The 19846-nt window shown below is 48.9% G+C and overlaps 1 protein-coding gene across 5 annotated transcripts in view; it reads right to left on the bottom strand.

Annotated features, from left to right (window-relative positions):
* Window positions 1-8291: 8291 nt before the first annotated feature.
* Tenm4 (teneurin transmembrane protein 4) overlaps window positions 8292-19846 on the bottom strand; it is a 477470-nt gene continuing 465915 nt past the window's right edge. For all 5 annotated transcript variants that reach the window (XM_032892953.1, XM_032892955.1, XM_032892951.1 and 2 more), the window contains 2 exons: window positions 13514-13656; window positions 8292-9936 (listed from right to left, as the gene is read on the bottom strand). In XM_032892953.1, the coding sequence (XP_032748844.1) occupies window positions 9178-9936; window positions 13514-13656 (902 nt within the window). In that variant the 3' untranslated portion in view covers window positions 8292-9177. The remainder of the gene's footprint in view (window positions 9937-13513; window positions 13657-19846) is intronic.

The raw sequence follows: 19846 nt of genomic DNA, 5'->3' as shown, positions 1-19846 counted from the left end.
GGTATTAGGTTGCCTGACCCAGGGCAGCCAGCATTACTCTCTCTTCCTAGGAAGAAGGTAGCATGAAGCTGAGGGTTAGCGTTAGTGGGGTCTTTAGCTAGGGTCTTTAGGTATAATAAATTTGCTAGGATTTATCTGCAGGGCAGAGAGGTAGTTCTTAGATCCAGTTGAACCAGTGTTCAAGCACTTCCTGACGGAGCTGTGTCGGAAGCTTGCTTCTTGTCACCTGAGCCCCATTGCATTCCACCCCGTCATGCATCACCTAGGTGCAATTCCATCTGGCTCAGCTCTCTTCCTCCCAGACTAGAGGCAGACTGTACTTATGAACTTACCTGTACCTGACATCAGATGCCTTGTAGGGAAAGTTTACTAAGTGAAGAAATAAACACGCTGTGGTTATTCAGTTGGCCTTGTCTAGCATACTCTAGGTCAGTGTTTGTACATTTCCTTTTTGTTTCTAGGCTCAAGACATAGCTAATGATAGCCTGCTAGTCCCCGAAACTGGATTGTTTAGGTACAAATCTTAGGTGTTCCATTTGCTAGCTTCGTGTCCTTTTAAATATGCCTCTAGTTTTCCACTTGAAGACCAGAGATATTAATGGCCCCCCTCCCTCTGAGTGCACTGTGGCCAGAGTTAAATGAACAGATGTACTTAGAGTGCTTAGAAAACACCTGACACATTATAGGCTCCCAGTCCGTGTGGACCGCCTTCTGACACATTCCTTGATGCAATTGCAAAATGCATCCAAAGATGTTCAAAGGCCTAGTGTGCCTGGCCACACTGGCCTTGGATCCTAAGAAAGGGAAGTTCTTCCTCCTAATTATCAAATGACATTGATAGCTTGAGGGTGCCCAGGGTAAGTCTCCAAGCTACACGATTCAGGGACACTGCATTGTCCACCTTCTTCCAGCTTCAGGCCCAGCAGTGGCTGTTGCAGATGTCCACACGAGAGTGCTGGGGACATCATATTTACTACAGAGGGATTCTCTTCACAGTGGCTCGAGGATGGCAAGGCATCAAGGAAGAAGAACAAGAGGAAAGGACCCCAAAGCTTATTTCTCTGTTTCCTTTCTGGTGCCTTTCATGTTTTTTGAAGCAACTTCTGAGAGTCATTGTTCAGACCAGAGTGAAGCCTAGACCCTGGAGGAGCTCCTCTTGTCAGCTTTGAAAACTGTATATGTGTAGGTATAAGTTCAGGTATATATGTGTGTTCATATGCATGTGGGTGTGCAGTTCAGTGGACAACGTTCAATAGTCCGTTCTCTCCTTCCACCATGTAGGTCCCAGAGATGAAACTCTTGTCACCAGGCTTGGCAGTGAGTCCCTTTACCTGCTGAGGCAACTTGGAGACTCTAGTCCCTTTTTTTATTATAAGAACACACATTAGTAAGAATTTCTCTTCTTGGGTCAGAAGTATAAAGAAAGCCGAGAGAGAGAGAGAGAGAGAGAGAGAGAGAGAGAGAGAGAGAGAGAGAGAGAGAGATGTGGATGTAGAAAGTGTAAACAGCTGGCTGTAGGCCACACAGGATGTTGTCTGAAGGTCACCTGAACCCAGGAAGGGAAGGAAGGAACTGGGCAGGAGGCTGGTGTTACTCAGCTTTTCTGCAGCTCAGGCTGGGTGAGGGAGTGTGGCCACCAGGTGGTGCTATCAGCGCGAAGAAATCCTGTGTGTGACTTGGTAGACTGGAAAGCAGGCAAACATCTCTGAAGAGAATCATAGTCCTCATCTAACTACGTTGCAGCCATCTAGTGAGACTCAGTGGAAATGGAGATGGGCTTCGGACACAGGCTGGAGGAGTGTGCAAGGGCACTAGGAGAAAAGGAGGGGAAGTCAAGGCTGCGTGGCTGCCCACTTACTAGTCAGCTGGAGTCCCAACTCTGCTGAGATGCTGTTTCCTAGCATGACTTGGGACTCTGCCACATCCTCCTCCTGAAATACCCCCCTTTTTATTCCTTCTCTTTTGACTCAGCCAGGGTGTCGCTTTCTCCTCCCTGATCTCTCCCCGAAGGAAGAACTGGCTTATGACTTCGTTACACTCCACTTTCCCTTCACCCCCTCCTATCTATCACTTTGGGAGCTTGAATGTTTATCATCAGGCAAGGGTTTCCTGGGTTCTCTTGATTTGAAGATCTTGGCTGATTTTAGTCAGTCCTAACTCATCACACGCAAGGATTTTCTTGCCCATTGGATACCCATCCCTTTGGTAATCCAGGGTCCACTTTGTCTTCAGGTCTTGAGAATGTCCTAGAGTTCTGAGAGATTATCAACACTGGATGAGCAATATGGACTCGACTAGTCACATGGTTTGCATAATCCAGCATAAGATGAAATTACAGGGTCCCCCTCTTTTAAAAAGACAAAGAAAAAGACATTCAAGATGGTGGCAGCAAAACACTGAACTCAGCAGGAGCCGAGCCCCTCTAAGCATGGAGCTCTGTGGGGTTGCACTGACCATTGCCTGTGCAGCTGACCCCAAGTGTAGGAATGCAGTACAGTCTCTGGTGATCCTGTGTCTGCTTCTGGGAACCTGCTGGACACACGAAAGGTGGTATTCATTCCCCAGTCTCTTCAGTGCATAAAGCCCTTCATGTGGGAAGTTCCTTCATTCCCAAACCTTAATACTAAAATAGCTTAAAACGCGGCACTAGGGAATCCTGGGTTCACATTCTGATTCCATCCTTAAACACAAATCATGAACCTATAGCTCACCTGCCAGGCCCACCTATTGCCTATGGTGTGAGTTCAGTCAGGATTAACGCAGACAAGCACCTTGTCTAGAGACAACTCTTAACTCTGTCTGCTGAGATCTCACCATTAAGACACACCGTGCTTGTCCCCAAAAGAATCTGGTCAGGGAGAGTCGGGCAGGTAGAGTAGCACTTGCTCGTGGGGAGCACTTCCCGTGTGCTTTTGGAGTTAGTTATGGGATGGGAATCAAAGTAGGAAGGGGTGAGGAATGAAGGGGAGAAGTCTAGGGGTCCTGGCAGAGGGTGGGGGTGGGCAGGATCAGAGATGTGTGCACCAATTATCTAACAGATACCTACAAGTGCTTCCTGTGGCAGATGCCATGGAAAGCTGGTGAGCAAAGGTACCTAGAGCCCTGTCCACTGCTAACTGAAGAGCCAGTCATCTTGGCTGCATTCATGGACTCTAACCCATGGGCTCTTATCATGTGTTCACTCTGAGGCAGGACACAGGACTCCACCAGCCTCCTGAATGAGATGAACGAAGGCTGTGTGCATTCATTCTCAACAGCCAACCCCACCCAGTCTTTGTGAGCTTTGTGAGTCCCAGCAACTTCTACTTAAGTGTGGAGAGGGCCAGAGCCTCTGGCTCTTCAGGGCAGCTGTGGACTGACGGCTCTACACTGGAGGGCAGGACCCTGAAGTCAAAGAGAGGCTAACCTTAGACTGAGGAGGAGCTGGACTTCTGTTTGGGGCACTGGGAGCAAGCAGAGGGAAGACTAGATTTAGGCTTGATTGACCTGGAGGGGCTCACTCCTGAAGTGGTCCCATGTTGAACAGCTCTGGTCAGTTTTAGGGGGTGTCTTCTGAGAGCAGAATGATAGTCAGGGTTTTGAGAATTTATGGGCTGGGTGTGAGGATTGTCCATGAATGGCTGACAGGTGGGAAAGTCTGGGGGCTTGACTGGGTGGTCCAAGTTCTCAGGCAGCCTGTTGTGGCACATGTGAAGGGAAAGGTGCATGGGGCAGGGGCTAATGCAGCTGCCCCACTGGGAGAAATGGGAGATTTTGCTGACTCGGGTATCTGAAGTGTCACACATGTTTAACAGTTTAGTATCACATGGCATCGGGGGTAGTATAGTTACCAGCAATTCTTAAAGCAGTAATGCCCGGGAACCTATTAGAATTGCACGTTCTGGGGCTACACTCCAGGCCTGCTTACTCAGGAATTCAGGGGGAGGGGCTATATTTCCATAAACTGCAAGCCAACGTTTGAGAAGCGTTGGTATAGTGTAAAGAGTGCTAAGCTTTGGACAGCAGCTAAAGGGCTGGGTTGGCTGGGCTGGGTGTCCTGAGCAGTGTGCTACTTCTTTAAGTGACACAAGAAGTAATCGACCAGGCGGTCTGTGTCACCATCCTCTCATGGAGAGGTAAGATCTAGAGTACAGAGTATCTCAATGACCGAAAGTCAGGTTGTAGCACTGAAACTGCTGTCAGTGCCAAGGTGACTCACATTGGAGGGCTGAGTTGCTGATGCTGCCTGTGGCCTCAGCAGTGAAGTCTCCATCCAGCCTGGGATGAAAGCAAGGGGCCTCTAGCTTGACCCTCCTTCCGCTAGAGCTTGGCATGAGCTAACCCAGAGCCAGTAAGAGTGGCATTCCTGACCTAGAAGGACAGTCGTTTGAATTTTCATAAAGTTTGCCACGTACACCTGGGAGCTGGGCTTCGCAAATAACCTCTTCAAAACTACCATCCTTCACTGCTGGTGCTGACGGCTCATAGCTTAAGTGTGTGATTAAATGAGAGAGGTTCCCACGTGCGGTGATTAGAACTATGTTATGAGAAGAAATGAACACAGTAGAAAACACCTACACTACTAGAGAAGTTTTCTCCTCTCCCCCTAAGTTGTACCATGTGGTTATTATCACGTCTCAGTTGAAGTGTGCCTTTGTAAGGTGTGGTAACTCTGTGTCAGGTCCTGTGTTTGGTGCGGGATGGGCCAGGTATTCCTGCCCCTGGGAATCTGTCTTTGACACCAGTGAACATAAGAACCAGGACAGGACCCAGCTTGGCGGCACAAGCTGAGGTGAGAGCTGCCTCCGTGCGCACCTCATCTTTTAGGTGAGGCCTCTGTCATCCTCCAGACTTCTCTGTCCATGACCTGCAAGGGACGCTGGGACTGAGGTGGGGTCTTCCTCCAGCCCTCCTGGTAACTGCCACTGTTTCCCAACAAAGGCCACCGCACACCTTTAAACACAAAATAGTCTTTTATTTGTCAACGAAGGCTACACGGGATCACTTCTGGTTTTGTTTTTATGCTTTTTCCCCCTTTTTTTCTAGAAGGTATCTACATCTGCATTTATTTACAGCCTTGTTGGTATTTACACAGTCAAGAATACAGTGTTAGAAACACAAAAGTATTGAGAAAAAAACTTCTCAAAATTAGTTCCAGACTTCAGGAAAACTATTTCCACATGGTAAGGCCAGAGTCTCCAGTGTTAGCCATCCAGAGGCAGCTCACAATCGTCCTTTGCCAGAGCTGCAGGTTCAGAAGTCCTCAGAATGACGGGCACATTTAGAACAGTGGGGTTCTGGTGATGAGTGGATTAGAGCTGCTGGGGACCACCAGACATCTGTGGGTCAGCTTCTCCTGGGACAGCTGAGTCATCCCTGAACCATCAGCCCTTAGAATCAATCACATTTTTCTTAGGGACTAGGAAGTAGCCCAGTCTCACGCCTTTGGCATTCCCCAGAGGGTAAGAAATACAACACGGGGCCCCACCAAGGCCTCTGAAGCACAACACAGCGTCTCCACCCCATGCCTCCCCACCCTTGATCTTCCACAACCTCAGAGCCACCACTGTTCCGGGCAGTCAAGTACACAAGGCTGGTTTTTTGAGAATGAAAGGTTGGAGAGGATAAAGTTCTGTCACCTGAGCGATGAGTCTTTAAAATGAGTTTGCTGTTTTGGGGGAAGGCTAAATAAAAAGGTCTCGAACCACACAGAGTTCTTTTGTTAATTTCTGTCCCCTCCCATAAAATACAGACAATGGTTTTGACCTAGCTGGGGATAGCATGCCTCTCATGGAGGGCTTTTAGTCCTGATGAAGATCCCAGGAGAGAGGAGAGACTGGGACCCCATGGGAGGTGAATCCTCCTGCCCCCAGGATCCCCATAACCTCTTGGGCTAAGTGGCTGCTGTGAGGGATGAAGAACACGCTCATCTTTGTGTGATGGGTGATTTAACCCCAAAGCCCAGCCCTCTGCTGGAAGCCAGCAAGCTCATCTCCCTGGGCACAAAGCCCAGCGTCACTGCTCTCACCACATGGCCACCAGAAATGCGAGGGCTGCGGATGGCAAAGCTGTGTTCTAAGATGTCACATTGAAAAACCTTCTCTAGAAAGGCAGGGACTTAAAGTCACCGCTGAAAGGCCCTTTCTTCTTCCTCCCTTGCTCCATGCCTATAAAGCCCTACCCAGCTCACTCCGCTCTGCATCATTTGCTCCTCTCCCCATCCCTGCTGTTTACAGGCACTTGTCCGGCCTCAGTCTCCCGTTAGCTTCACAGGGTTTCTTTCAAACCCAGCATCCCCCAGTGGAGTCAGGCACTGGTCTGGACCTTGGGCTAGTTTTCTACCGGCGATTCTGAGCCAAGTGTCGAAGGCTAACGTGCGGTGTATACAGAGTCAGTATCACCACAGCACCCTCGAGTGATGCCTGTCCCCGAGATGACTACAAAGGGGGGAGTGTGTCTCGGGGTATTAAAGATGAGGTTGAGAACTAATGAAGTCTTGTTTAAGGTCGTGGAGGAGGGGCTGAGGCTGAGGGATTAATTGGCAGTTGTGGAGGGCAGAGAAGGTGGGAACAACACAACAACAAACCTTAGGGGTTCAGAAGCTAACTCCCATCAGAATCACAAACGTCCACCAGTGAGAAAGACCTTTACAGCTCAAGGATGCTTGCGTGTTTCCCCCATGGAATCGAGATACTCTCTCTGGGATGGAACCCAGGAAGAATACAGGATTGTTCCTTTCAAATAGAGTTACCCAATAACTCATGGTGTTCACTGACCCCGAAAAATATATTCTTTGGGGGAGGGAGATAGCAGAGGAGGAAGGCTTGGGCTAGATAGCTACAAGGAGATGGTTCCCTTGAGTCACATGCTGTCTCTCTGTCTTACAAGTAAATGGTCCCCAGCGGATCTCAGCCAGTGTCAGGCAGTCCCAGTATGGGACTGATCAACTAGGCCAACTCACAGGACCCTTGCAGCCAAAGTACATTTTGAGGGGCATATGTTCTTTAGATACAGAAAGACCTGTGTTTTTCAGGTCAAACTATTTTCCATCCCATCCAAGAGTGACCATGCCAGAAAGAAGTCCCCGTTACCAGCTCGTGCTGGGTACGGTGGGCCTGAGGGGGCATCAAATCTGACCCAGCAGAGCTTTGACCCAGAGGCAATGAGCAAGGGCGGAGAAAGCAGGCTGAGGCACACTGTTGCAGCAGTGTGACAGATTCTTTTGGAATCAGGAAGAGCACTTAACGAAACACATCCTCTAATCCCAGCGGGACAACATAAGGCGAGATCTCCCCTCCCCAGTAAGCTTTGGACACCTCTCTCTGCCAGGCGGAAGTCCAGGCAGACTACACACTGCTCCGACTCTCATGGTAAGAGACCTTCTTGGTTTCATTAACTCATGTCATATTCTGAAGACTCTGTAAGGCTATAAAGGTGCCATGAGCTTTCAGTCCAACAAGGTTCCCACGGGGAATAGCTTCGACTTGGAATTCATTTTCCACACTTAATGTAAATGTAAGCCATAAAAGTCCCATTTTCTAAGAAGCCCAGCTCAGAAGGAAGCATTTGGCTTCCCCCCTGTCTCCCAGACACTGTGAGTGCTAATGACAATGGTATCTAGGCAGACGAACCAGGAAAGGAATCCTCCAGTGAGCTCCTAGCTCTGATTGTTACAGTCCTCTGCCCTCCGTACGTCCCTGCCTGCTGATTGCTGCCTCCGTCTGGGCAGTCCTCCAGCACTGTTGCACCTGCGCCTACCCTCTTCCAAACGATGTGTGCACAGGTCTTCACAGGCACAGTGCTAGCCTGGCCTTCTGGATCCCTGGGAACCAGCCTCCGGCACCACCATCCCTGATCCCCGTGGGGTCATATGACACAGATAGGCCACACGAAGGAGCTCTTTCTTCTTATTTAAAAGCAAAACAACACCACTACTGCCTGGGGTTCTCTAGTGAAGAATTCCACAGGAGGAATTTCCTGAAAGCCTAGGCCCTGGGGACTCCAGAGCCTCTGGGAATAGCCTGACCAGGGGAGGCAGAGGAGACTCCAGGAGTGCGTTAGGGTTCTTGGCTCATGCCTTCGCTGGCTCCTTCCTTTGGCTGACGTGATTTTTATGTTTATGCATCTTTCCAGGATCAAAGGCTATCAGGCATTTCTTGCCACACTCCTGACTGTCAGTGGCGGCGTCTGAGCACTGGAGGGAAGTTAACCCAAAGCCATGGGGGAAGGGTTTCCTTGCCTTCCCTGGACACTGAGGGCTCGCTGTGCTTTGCTGGTTCTCATGCCTGGCTTTGGGAGAGAGGAACAGGGACATCATGGAGGATCAACAGCTCACAGACGTCCTGGGTGCCTTCACCTCTGGGAAAGGTTGGGGCTCACAGGCCCAGGATGTTTTATCACCGGATTAGGGAAAGGGCCTCGGAGACGCTTTCTCTATTTCATTATGGGGCAGGGGTGGCACTGACAACTACACTAGAGATTTGTAAAAGGGAGAGGGGGGTTCATTTAGCATCAAAATATAAAGCTTGGGCAGGAGTTTGGGGTGGCTTGACAAGGTGCTGAATAACATCATGGAATTTTCCAGAGCATGATGTAGGTCCTCGGGAGGCACAAAACATGGTGAGGAGCAACTCACCACTTTCTGTGGGAGCCTAACCAAAGCTCCCAAGGTCCCACCGGGCCGTGGCTCTCTGCACCCCTCACTCCTGCCCTCAGGAAGAAAGGGTTACAGAGGAGACAAGTTAGCACAGACACTCGCGTCTCACATCACACTGGGTACCTAGGGGCCGAGGAGGAATCACCCCAGGAGATGTGTTTCCCCAGGAGAGGAGAAATGTACCCCCAGTGACAGGGGGAATTCCTCAAGGAAAAAGGGGAACAGAAGACAATAAAGTTATCATCATGATCACACTACAGAGAAAAAAAAAAAACAGAAAGAACAGAACAAACCCTTCCATTCTTAGCAAAAAATGTGTGAAGGCCAAATTTGTGTTTTTCTTTTCTTAAAAAAAAAAAGATGTTGCATGAATTAAACAATGCAACAAATATCTTTCTGTTTTGTTTTCTGCACTTGTTTTAAAAAAAGTTTTTGTATTTTGTTTTTTGTTTTTGTTTTTTTGTTAAGTACAACACAGTCAGGTATACGGCCACACAAGAGTAGCTGTCTTTGGCAAGAAGTCCAGGCCTTGGCCCTTTCTGTCACCTTCGGCCCATCTCGCTCTGTCTCATGAAGTGGATGTTGTTGGCGCTGTCTGACAGTTCTGGGTACTGCTCCACGGAAGTCACAAAGAAGCCGTCATAGCCTTGCACCCGCCCCGTGTTCAGCACCTGCTGCTTCTCCCCGTCTGTCCAGGCCCGCAGGCCCTCTTCCCCTTCCCGCAGTCTCTGCTGCTCTCGGGCCCAGGCCTGGCGTACAGCTCTCTGCCTGGCCAGCTCCAGCACCCGTACCTTTTCCTCGTCCACGGTTGTCCCATAGCGGGTGTTCAGGCACAGTGCCCTGTACTGCAGCTGGATGTCAGTGTAGCGTCTAGTCCTGCCACCGAGCATGGTGTTGATTTGGGACACAGTGACGTTGACCCCGTTCTCCAGGGTTCTCCGCCCCCCACTGAGGCCCAGGATGGCCAGGTCACCTTCCGAAGGTCCTGGTTTCACAAAGTAGTGGGTGTCCACCCCGTCGATGGTGAAGTGAAGGTTCTCTAGATAGTGGGCATTGTTCAAGATGGCCGCAATCCTCCGCCCGTCCTCATTGGCCACACTGATGATGTCAGTGGTCACTCGACCGTCTTTCAAGGCAAACTTGACCCCCTTGCCAAAGATGGAACCACTGGAGGCAAACTTCTTTGTCTCTGGGGCCTGTTGGCAGCTGGTGATGGTGGAGCCGTAAAGCTGGTCAAAGCGTTCTAAGGTAACGAAGGCTTTGAGTTGCTTCTGAACTTCACACTGTACCCCGAGGATGGACTGATGGGGGAGGGCCATGAAAAAGAGAGAGGGAGAGTGTAAGACAAAGGGAAGAGCAAACCCCGAGAGCACAGAGATCGGTTTAGACAGTGAAGTCAAATCTGCAGGGATGTATTAGCTTATAGCATCTGTGGTGCTGACCATCAGAACACCCAGCCTTCCTCATCCGTTCATCCCTACACCCTTCTTTTCAGAGCCAGTTCAGGGAGCGGCTGCTCTGGCCAGGCACCTTGCTGAGCGGTGGAGATACAGAACGTACTGGACATTGTCTTTGCCATCAAAGAATTCATTGTTTCATAGGCCCAGACACACACAATACCACAGCTAAACATCATAGCTAATAGATATGATAACATTTCTTGATCTTCAACTCAAGAATACCATTCAACATTCCGTTTGATCCCAATAATAGATAGGGTATGATTTCAGTTCTTTTTTTTTTTTTAAAGACAAAGGACTATGCAGCCCTGGCTGGCCTGGAACTCAGTATGTATACCAGGTGGGCCTTGAACTTACAGAGATCCACTTTCTTCTGCCTCTGCTGGGACTAAAGGTATGTGCCACTGCATTCGGATTCAAGTTCACGTCTAAGGGAATTAAGGCTGTGCAGCTCAGCCCTGGCCTACGGTCCCACCATTCACTCCACATTAGTATTCAAACCCAGGCCTGTCTGATTCTAGAGGCCGGTGTCAAGGGCAACCGCAGCAGTGAGAAGCAAACAAGGCCCAGAAGACGCTCAGCCTGAAGGTGAAGAGGGCAAGAAGGTAGGGTTCCGAGAAATGCATGACATTAGGAAAGCCACGAATTGTCTCAAGTCTCTCGCTTTTCTACTGTTCTGCACTCCCATTATCCAAGCCCTTCGTGGAGGGTCTCTGCCCCGCAGTGCCTCCTTGGGCCTCCTTAAGTATCCCCAGCTTAGCTGCTGGGGTCAGGTTGGACCCCATCGATTGATGCTCCATCTGTCTGCCCCTCCCATCCTCGAGGAGCTCGGGGAAGCTGCGCTCGCTCGAGGCTCCAGGCTTTATCAGCAACTCGGGGGCACAGGCTTTAGAAATAGACCCATCAGCCTCCCATTGAAATTAAGTCCTCTTTATAATTAATAGAACCCTGTCTGTGAACAATTATTTCCTAGAGTTTCACAAAAGCTGGAGTACTCAACAACAAAGATCTCCAATGCTTGCCAAGGGCAGAAATCAATAATTCATTGACAGGCAAGGTTGGCAAACAGGCAGCCAGAGACAGGGACTCTGGGGAGCCCAGCAGAAACCTGGCAGGGGAGGAACTACTGTGTGGCTGGAATCAGCCTTGGGGACAGCAAATGCTGGGACATCTGGAGCAGGGGCTGGGGTATGAGGGTCTGGGACAGGCTAGCGCAGAAAGAGGATGGACTCTATGGTCAGGCAGACTTAGGTCCTGTCATTTCTCAGCTGAAGATCCTTGGGTAAGTTTCCCTGGGCCTAGCTTCTTTATTCATGAAATGGCTGTTTACATGGTTTAGTCACTGAGTCACTGAAGCGCCTACTGTATGCTGGGCACTGATTGAGACACTTAACCTGCAACTTAACCTGTGGAGATTCAGAATATAGTGAAGGAAGAAGAAAACAAAAGTTAAACACAGCAGACCACCTGAGCAGACTCATCCTCAAGTCTGGGAGGAGGTAGGTAGAATGAACCAAATGGATTTAGCCTGGAACAAGAAATAGGGGCATGGTGCTGGGGAGCTGGCTCAGTTTGTAACGTGCTTATCCCACAAGCATGAGGACCGTAGTTCAGATTCCCAGGTAAACAGCCAAGCATGGAGGCACATGTCAATAATATCAGTGCTTTGGAGGAAGATCACTAGGCCTTTTGGCCAGCCTGTCTGAATCTGTGAGCTACAGGTTTAGTGAGGGACACACACAAACACAAAGTCTCTCTCAAAAAAGTGGAGGTATGAGTATGTGAGTGTGCACGTGTGCGCGCACACACACACACAGACACAGACACGCAGACACAGACACAGACACACACACAGACACACACACAGACACACACAGACACATACACAGACACACACACAGACACACACAGACACATAGACACAGACACAGACACACACACACAGACACACACACACAGACACACACACACAGACACAGACACACACACACACACACACACACACACATACACACACACACACACACACACACACACACACACACACACACACACACACACACACACACACACACACACAGACACACACACACACAGACACACACACACACAGACACAGACACACACACACAGACACACACACACAGACACACACACACACACACACACACACACACACACACACACACACACACACACAGACACACACACACACACACACACACACACACACACACACACACACACACACAGACACAGACACACACACACAGACACACACACACAGACACACACAGACACACACAGACACATACACATAGACACAGACACACACACACAGAGACACACACAGACACAGACACACACACACACACACACACACAGACAAACACACACAGAGACACACACAGACACAGACACACACACACACACACACACAGACACACAACACCACACAGAGACACACTGACACACACACAGACACACACAGACACACGGACACAGACACAGACACACAGACACACACACACAGACACACAGACACACACACACACACACACAGACACACAGAGGTAGGGGGGCAAGAGGGGGAGGAAGAGAAGAACTGGGGCGGCAGGGGTTTCCAAGCACAGGATCATGCCGCATGGCATTGCTGCCCCTCCCCAGAGTTTACTGTCCCTGGGCTGGCATCCCCCAGGCTTGGTTTCTGCTAACCCACCCTTGCATTCCATGGGCCACAGTACAGGGCTGGAAGACACAGAATCTGTTCCTGGTACAGAATTTATGAATGGAGGCTGAGGTCGGGATGAACAACGTGAAGTGATCAGCAGCTGGTTGGACGAGACTGGTATAAAAGGTCTTTCCAGCCATATAATTCTGAGTCTTTGAAATTTGATCATAAAAGGGAGATAAGAAAAAGTAACTTTTCTTTCCTCTTATGGCCCCCCTAGTCATCATGCTCAGCCAGATGACACAAAACGCTTCTGGGTTTGAATAGTCTCAAGCACTAAACCTGTACGATAACAAAGAACAGCATGGTGTATTTGTGAACTAACTTAAGTCACTCAATGGCAGGTTTACAGGTGCTCAAAAAAGAAAAAAATCCCATCTGCATTCAGAACACTCCTTTTCTCTTAGTGCTTTTACCTAGGAGTGACAAAGGCTGTTTTTTGTGGTGGTCTGAACATGGTGGATTACAAAAAACTCCTTCATGCAGCCTGTGAGTGTCCACGTGCTGCTAGAGTTGGGTCCCTGGGGCCTGCCTAGCCATAGTTTGCTGTTTGTTGAAAGCCGTCTGGCAGGAGCCATGAAGGGGCTGCCTCAGTTTCCAGCCCTGGCTTGGTTTTCCTGCACAGTGGGTGGGGCCCCTCCTTCAGTGTCAGAGTGGCTGAGGCGTGGCTGCTGTGTTCAGCGTTACCTTGCTGTTGTCCCATTCCTGAGTTTTCATCTGTGTGCTCACGAGCTCATAGGAGGGCTCCATGGCATCTGTGTCTGGCTTGGGGTAGCCAGGTATCACGTTGTGCAGCTGGAATCCGAAGGTGAGTAGCCAGCTGTTGACATCTGGGTGGACAGAAACAGAAATGAGATTGGGGAGTGAGTGAGCCCACTGACCAGGGGCCACAGGGAAAGGTGACGGAACTGACTGCTATACTTAATGGAGGTAACGTCCTGGGCTTAAAGCCAAATGTGCTCTGGCTCCCAGCATCCCTCTGCCCGGCCTATGCCCAGGGTCCTCCTCAAAGGGGTGGATCCAAGAGAGATGAAACCTAAGCAGGCCTAGGCTTCCAGATACCTTTATGTCTCTCGCCCCTTATCTGCTTACCAGAGGTAATGCTCGTGAATGGAAAGGTCAGTCAGACCCAAGAAAGGATTTTAATGCCTGACTGAAAAAGAGAAAAATTCACTCAAGGAACAAGCTGCCCCTCCTTTACCCACCCTCTTTGTAGCCATTAGAGCCTCAGGGCCAAAGTGCCTCTGGGCATGGTGCTGGCTGGTATAAAGATCAAAGGGCTTTCTTGTTTGCTGCTGACTTTTACTTCTGACAGCACAAGGAGTCGCTCAACCTCCCAGTGCTTTAGCCTGCTTGTTTCTGAGCTTACTAATCACGCTCCTTGGAGTTGCAAGTTACAGATAAGGGTTTTGGGTGAGCATTCGGCTCTGAAGAACGGAATCAGGAATCTGTGATCCTGGCTTGGTAGAGTGCTTGCCTATCATACCCGAAGACCTGGGCTCAGTCCCGACAACTGCATAAATTGATGCCTGAAATCCTAGCACCTGGGAGGTGGAGCAGGAGGAGCAGAAGTTGAAGGCTATCCTTGGCTACATAGTGAGTTTATGGCTAGCCTGGGTTATATGAAATCTATCTTAAAAGAAAGCAAAGCAGAATGGAGGATGACAACGAATAGACTCTCCAGCTAGCCAACCAAATAGAAAAACCACGAGCCACGACTTTCCTTGGGGGTTGATGTTGGGATTAGGAATTGCCTTCAGCAGCTACACCAGTTGGTCACTGTTGCCATGGCAACGGCCACCCCCCCAACCCCACCCCAAGGTCTTTTGACTCAATTCAACACCTCCACCTGGGATTAGCAGTCACACTCCAAATAAAGGGCAGACTTCCTCTGCCCTGTTCTCTTTTCGCTTCTTTCTCTCGCCCCTTCCCCCTGTCTCATTCTCCTATCAAATCTCACCGCGTGGAACTGTGTTGGTTTTGTGTGCTCTAGCTGGATGGGCACGGCCAGTATTTAATAACAATGAGATTTTAATAACAACAGTCGAGGTGGACGATAAAGCAGGTGTTACAGGGACCCAGAATATGAAGCCTCAGTGACGGGGTGGGGTGGGGTGGGGTAGGGCTGGGTGGTGGTGTACAACGTTTTAAGGCCTGCCTCAGAGCCAGGTGCCGTTTGTTTCTTTCCAACGGAAACACATCTCGGTTGGAAGGTCCCGTTGATGACCTAGGCCAAGGAGGAAGTGACCCCCTCTGGAAGCTGCTGAGAGGGAGTGACCTGTGGGCGTCAACAGTTGTCTTCATGACACTACTGGGACCCATGTGTCTCTCCCGTCTAGGCACCTCACCTTTGTCTCTGCCTTGCTTGTTCTGTTTGTTTTCAGTTGTCCCAGGACGAAGGTTTAACCTCTCACTTCAGCCTTGCTATGCAGATGGTAAGCAGGAAGGGAAAGTGTGTGGCAGTTAAGGTCACACAAGCCCACATGCTGGCTTCTCAGGGTATGGACTGTGGACTTGGAGAATCTACTTAACTTTCCCGAGCCTTAGTCCCCTTGTTTGCACGCTGACAGGAGGAATGGTTTTAACTAAGTCTTGGAAAAGAAGGATAACTAACATTTGGGGGCAGTTACTGTGTAGCAGGAGCGTTTCAGGCTTATGCCCAAACGCTGGAGTTAGTGTACAATATCCAGATCAGGTACTGGCTCACAGAGAGGTTTCTGTCGTTGTGTATCCCAAGACCCCCATTTTCTTATTTATAACAGGGACTTGGATGGCTTTTTTCCCCCATGGCCCTTTCCTCAGAGTTTCCAGGAATCTTTCATCCTAGGATTCTCGGAAGATGGATCTTTGGGAAAATTAAACAAACAGAACATGCCCGGAGAACACATCACAAAGCCCTTTTGCTTGAGGCTGAGAATGTGCATTGGGATTTTTGTGGTTATCAGGAACAGTGCAGGTCCCCAGGAAAGCAGGGGGCGCAGGAGAGGGCTGGGCTTTAATTATGAGTGATAAGACGGAAGCCTGTTATCATGTCTTTCAGAAAAATGTCAGAGATCTATTTATTAGCTAGCTCTCCTACCCGGCTTTTCTGAAGAGCTGGGAATTGTGCTCTTACAACCTCAGGGGCAGGCGTTTCCTTCCTCTTGAAAAGCTCCCAGAGTTACCTGTCAGTCCCAGAAGGCACTGCTGCCACGGGGGAGGAATAAAACACAAGCGATTTGAAGCCCTTTCGTTCATACCTTTGTTCTTCACAGAATGTATTTGAATAGAAAAAAAAAAACCCACCAAAACCACTAAGCATTTTGAAGTCCGACACCACAGAGTTCTAAGGAGGGCTTCTCAGCGTCTCTGTGGAAAGGTTACTTTACGAGTCCTGAACTTTGCTGTCTGTGTTGGTTTCCCCAAAGCTGACATCTTCAGGCAAAGACTCAGCACAGTGATGTGTGACATATACCCGCGGTGGATGTTTTAGGGTTGCCTCCCCACGATCCAATTCTGAAGTCGGTCTCTGTTGGACCATGTGACTGAGGATCAGCCAATCAGTGCATTCTGTCCTCTTCAACCCTGGTAATTGCTCCGTTGTCTCTTGACCCAGGCCTACCTAACCGAGTGCGTTTGGCAAGAATAAGCATTCTTTGTTGTAGTGATGTGAGTGAGGATATAGTTAGCCCACAGAGAAGGTAAAAAGGTACAGTCGGTATAACGAGAACCAGCAGAATCTTAGTTTCATATTAGCCACTGCGAATCATTTCTGATGCTCTGAAAGCTTGATTGTTTTGACGACAAATAAACTGTCTACTTCATGTGCCACAGGATCTACTTCGTAGGTAAAATCAATGTTAGGGTCATGACCAGTATTTTCGTTGAAGTGGAATACACTAGACTAGAAAGTATATAGATACCAAACTTAAGGACTGCTTTGCAAACCTTTGGTTTTGGTGTTTTATAGTGATAAAATTTTTTTTTCTTTTGTGAGTAGGTTCTCACCTCCTATTCAGGCTGGGTAGTCAAGGATGACCTTGAACTTGTGATCCTCTAGGCTCCACCTCCGGAACAATGAGGTTACAGGAATGCAAACACTACACCTAGTTTATTTGGCGCTGGGGATGGAGTCCAGGGCTTCACACATGCTAAGGAGCACCCTACAGACCGAGCTACAATTCTAGCTTCACAACTCTTTTCCTTAAGGTGGGCTCACAGTCAAAGACGTTTGTGAAAGGGGGCATGTGTTCCATGAAGGCAGGTGCCAAGCCTTCTTCCCCTTTGGTTCCCTAGCGTGGGTCTGGCACAGAGAAGGCATAGCCAGTATGATATTTGCTGGATTTAACTGTCTGGGAAGTGAAGCACAAGCTGAAAATGTAAGGTGCCCCTTGGATAGCTGAGAGCTGTGTTAGAAAGCAGGATTTAGAGGCTGGGTGATCATCATGGGAAACGTTCTGAAATAAGAGGGCCCTGTTCTATGTGACTCTCCGCAGACCCTTGGTCCTTCAGGGCCTCACATGTCTCCTCTGCAGAGTGCAGATAATTGTGATCTCACAGAGCTCCTGCCAGGCTTAAAGGAGCCGGTTTCTGCAAGTGCTTGGCAGGGAGTGTTTAATCATGCCAGTGCTATTCTGGAAGGAGACTATATGCATATGGTCGTGTACAAAGGAAGAGGGGGAGGGCAACAATATTTTGGCAAGCTTTAAATTTTTTTTTATGGAAAATTATATTTCCTATTACAGTATTTTTTTTCCAGCTATAGTAACATGCCAAGATGTCTCACAGGAAACCCACTGGAGGGTGAGGCAGGGGTGTGCTTTGTGCAGACAGATGTAATGGAAATGTCACCCTAATCTGTCAAGGCTCTGTAGTGCTAGCAGCCGAGTTGAACATGGTAAAGCTGGGGAGGCTGTTAAAATGTGTGTATTTATCCCCAGGTCCCAAGTGTGTTTTCATGACGCCCGTGTACCACCTTGGTCTCCTTTCTACTCTGGTATTGGGACTCTTCCTCTTAATAGAACAACCTAGATACCCCCACCCCCAGAAAAAGGAATTCTCCTATTGCTTTCAGCAGAAACAGGATCCAGATGAGGCCATCAAGGTTTAGGGTGAGGGACCACATATGTGCCTCTATGCCATTCTGTGAGCCAGATACAAGGCCCTGTTTCCAATTTTGTGAATGTTCACCCTACTCTTCAGAATGCCTTTCTCCCTACTACTTGATGCAATCTATTCAGGAGCCAGCCTCAAGGATCAGCTACTCTTTGAAGGCTTCCCAGAACCCTGTGGTAGAGCCAATTGCTAGCCTTCTGTGATTTAATGGCCATCTGTGCAAATCTTCCTCGTGGCCCCTCACATTGGACCAGAGTGTGCATTTTCTCTGATAGTGAGGGATTCTGGAAGGTGGGGATCATCTTTCTATTCTCATAACTGGAATTGGGAAGGAGTGGGAGGGAAGAAACAGCCACAAAGGGGGGGGGGCAAACGGATCAAACACGAGATTAGCAGGTTTTCTCAGAACAAATTCTCACAAGGAACTGGCTGGCTTTATTTGGATCCCATAGAGACCCTCCCTGTGTAGCTCTCCAAGGGACTGTAGCAGCCTGAGATGTTTCCATCTGCAGGACCCATGAGACACTTTATACTCAAGTTGGTTTCAAAGGAGTAAAGGTGACGTTCCCTTTTAAAGCAAAATGGTGAAGGAAAGGGAACCAACGTGAGCTGGGCTAGGCATGTGTATCTCACGTCACCATTGGCAGTGGTGGTGGCGTGGATGTGTGTGCACGTGTGTGTGTGCGCGTGTGTGTGTGTGTGTGATATACCCTCATATATACATACATATGATATGTATGTATGTACATATGTATACACACACACCACCACCACACACCACCCCCATACACACATATTTTAAGACACGGTGTCATATATCTCAGGCTACCCTCAGACTCACTAAGTAGTCAGGGATGATGTGGAACTCGATCACCCAGCCTCAATCTCCTGAGTGCTGGGATCTAGTCCAGGACTTGTGTATGTTAGGAAGCACTCTACCAACTGAACTCTGGGTGTTTTCTTAATCTTCTAGTTTATCTTGGAATGCTGACTGCTGACTTACTAATGATGTTTGCTTGTGGTCTGATTCAGTTATTATTATTATTTTTTAAACACCAGGGTCTTCTACAGCCCAGACTGGCCTAGAACTCTCTCCTGACCTCCATTCCTCCACCACACCCTCAGCTTAAATGTTTTAGTTTTCTTTTTTCTTTTCTTTTCTTTTATTGGATATTTTCTTTATTTACATTTCAAATGCTATCCCCTTTCCCGGTTTTCCCTCCAGAAACCCTCATCCCACCCCTCCCCCTGCTTCTATGAGGATGCTCTCCACACCCACTCCCTCCCTCCTCCCCGCCCTGGCATTCCCCTACACTGGGGCATTGAGCCTTCACAGGACCAAGGCCTCTTCTCCCACTGATGCCTGACAAGGCCCATCCTCTGCTACATATGCGGCTGGAGCCATGGGTCGCTCCATGTGTGCTCTTTGGGTGGTGGTTCTAATAGTTGCTCTAGCATAGCATATGAACATTTAGCCAACCAGAGTAAGGGTGGGTGTTCTATTTTATATTTGTCTTGAGAGAGGGTCATGGTCTTACTATATAGCCCTAGCTGGCCAGGAACTCATATAGACTAGGCTAGCCTTGACCTCATAGAGACCCTTGCCTGCCTCTGCCTCCTCAGTGCCGGGGTTAAAGGTGTGGGCCACCATACCGATGGTGTTATTCTATTAAGGGAAGCACAGGAAACTAAAATTCAGTGCAGTAAAATAATATGTTGTAGTTAAGAAATGGCAGGAAAAGGAAAATTTTTCTAAAAAATAGATGATAATGGCGGTTCTGATGCTGGGTCCATTATTTCCAGGATAGCCTCCAAACTACTGTTTCCTTAGATACACTGAAGATTTCGGGAGATGATGCTATTAGAGACAGCCGATGTCTCCCATCACCCCATGCCAGCTTTCTCAAGGAGCAATGGGGCAGGTTC

This window comes from Rattus rattus, chromosome 2, assembly GCF_011064425.1.
Source record: "Rattus rattus isolate New Zealand chromosome 2, Rrattus_CSIRO_v1, whole genome shotgun sequence".
Lineage (NCBI taxonomy): Eukaryota > Metazoa > Chordata > Mammalia > Rodentia > Muridae > Rattus > Rattus rattus.
The sequence above is the reverse complement of the archived record's forward strand: the minus strand, read 5'-3'. Positions and strand labels throughout refer to the sequence as shown.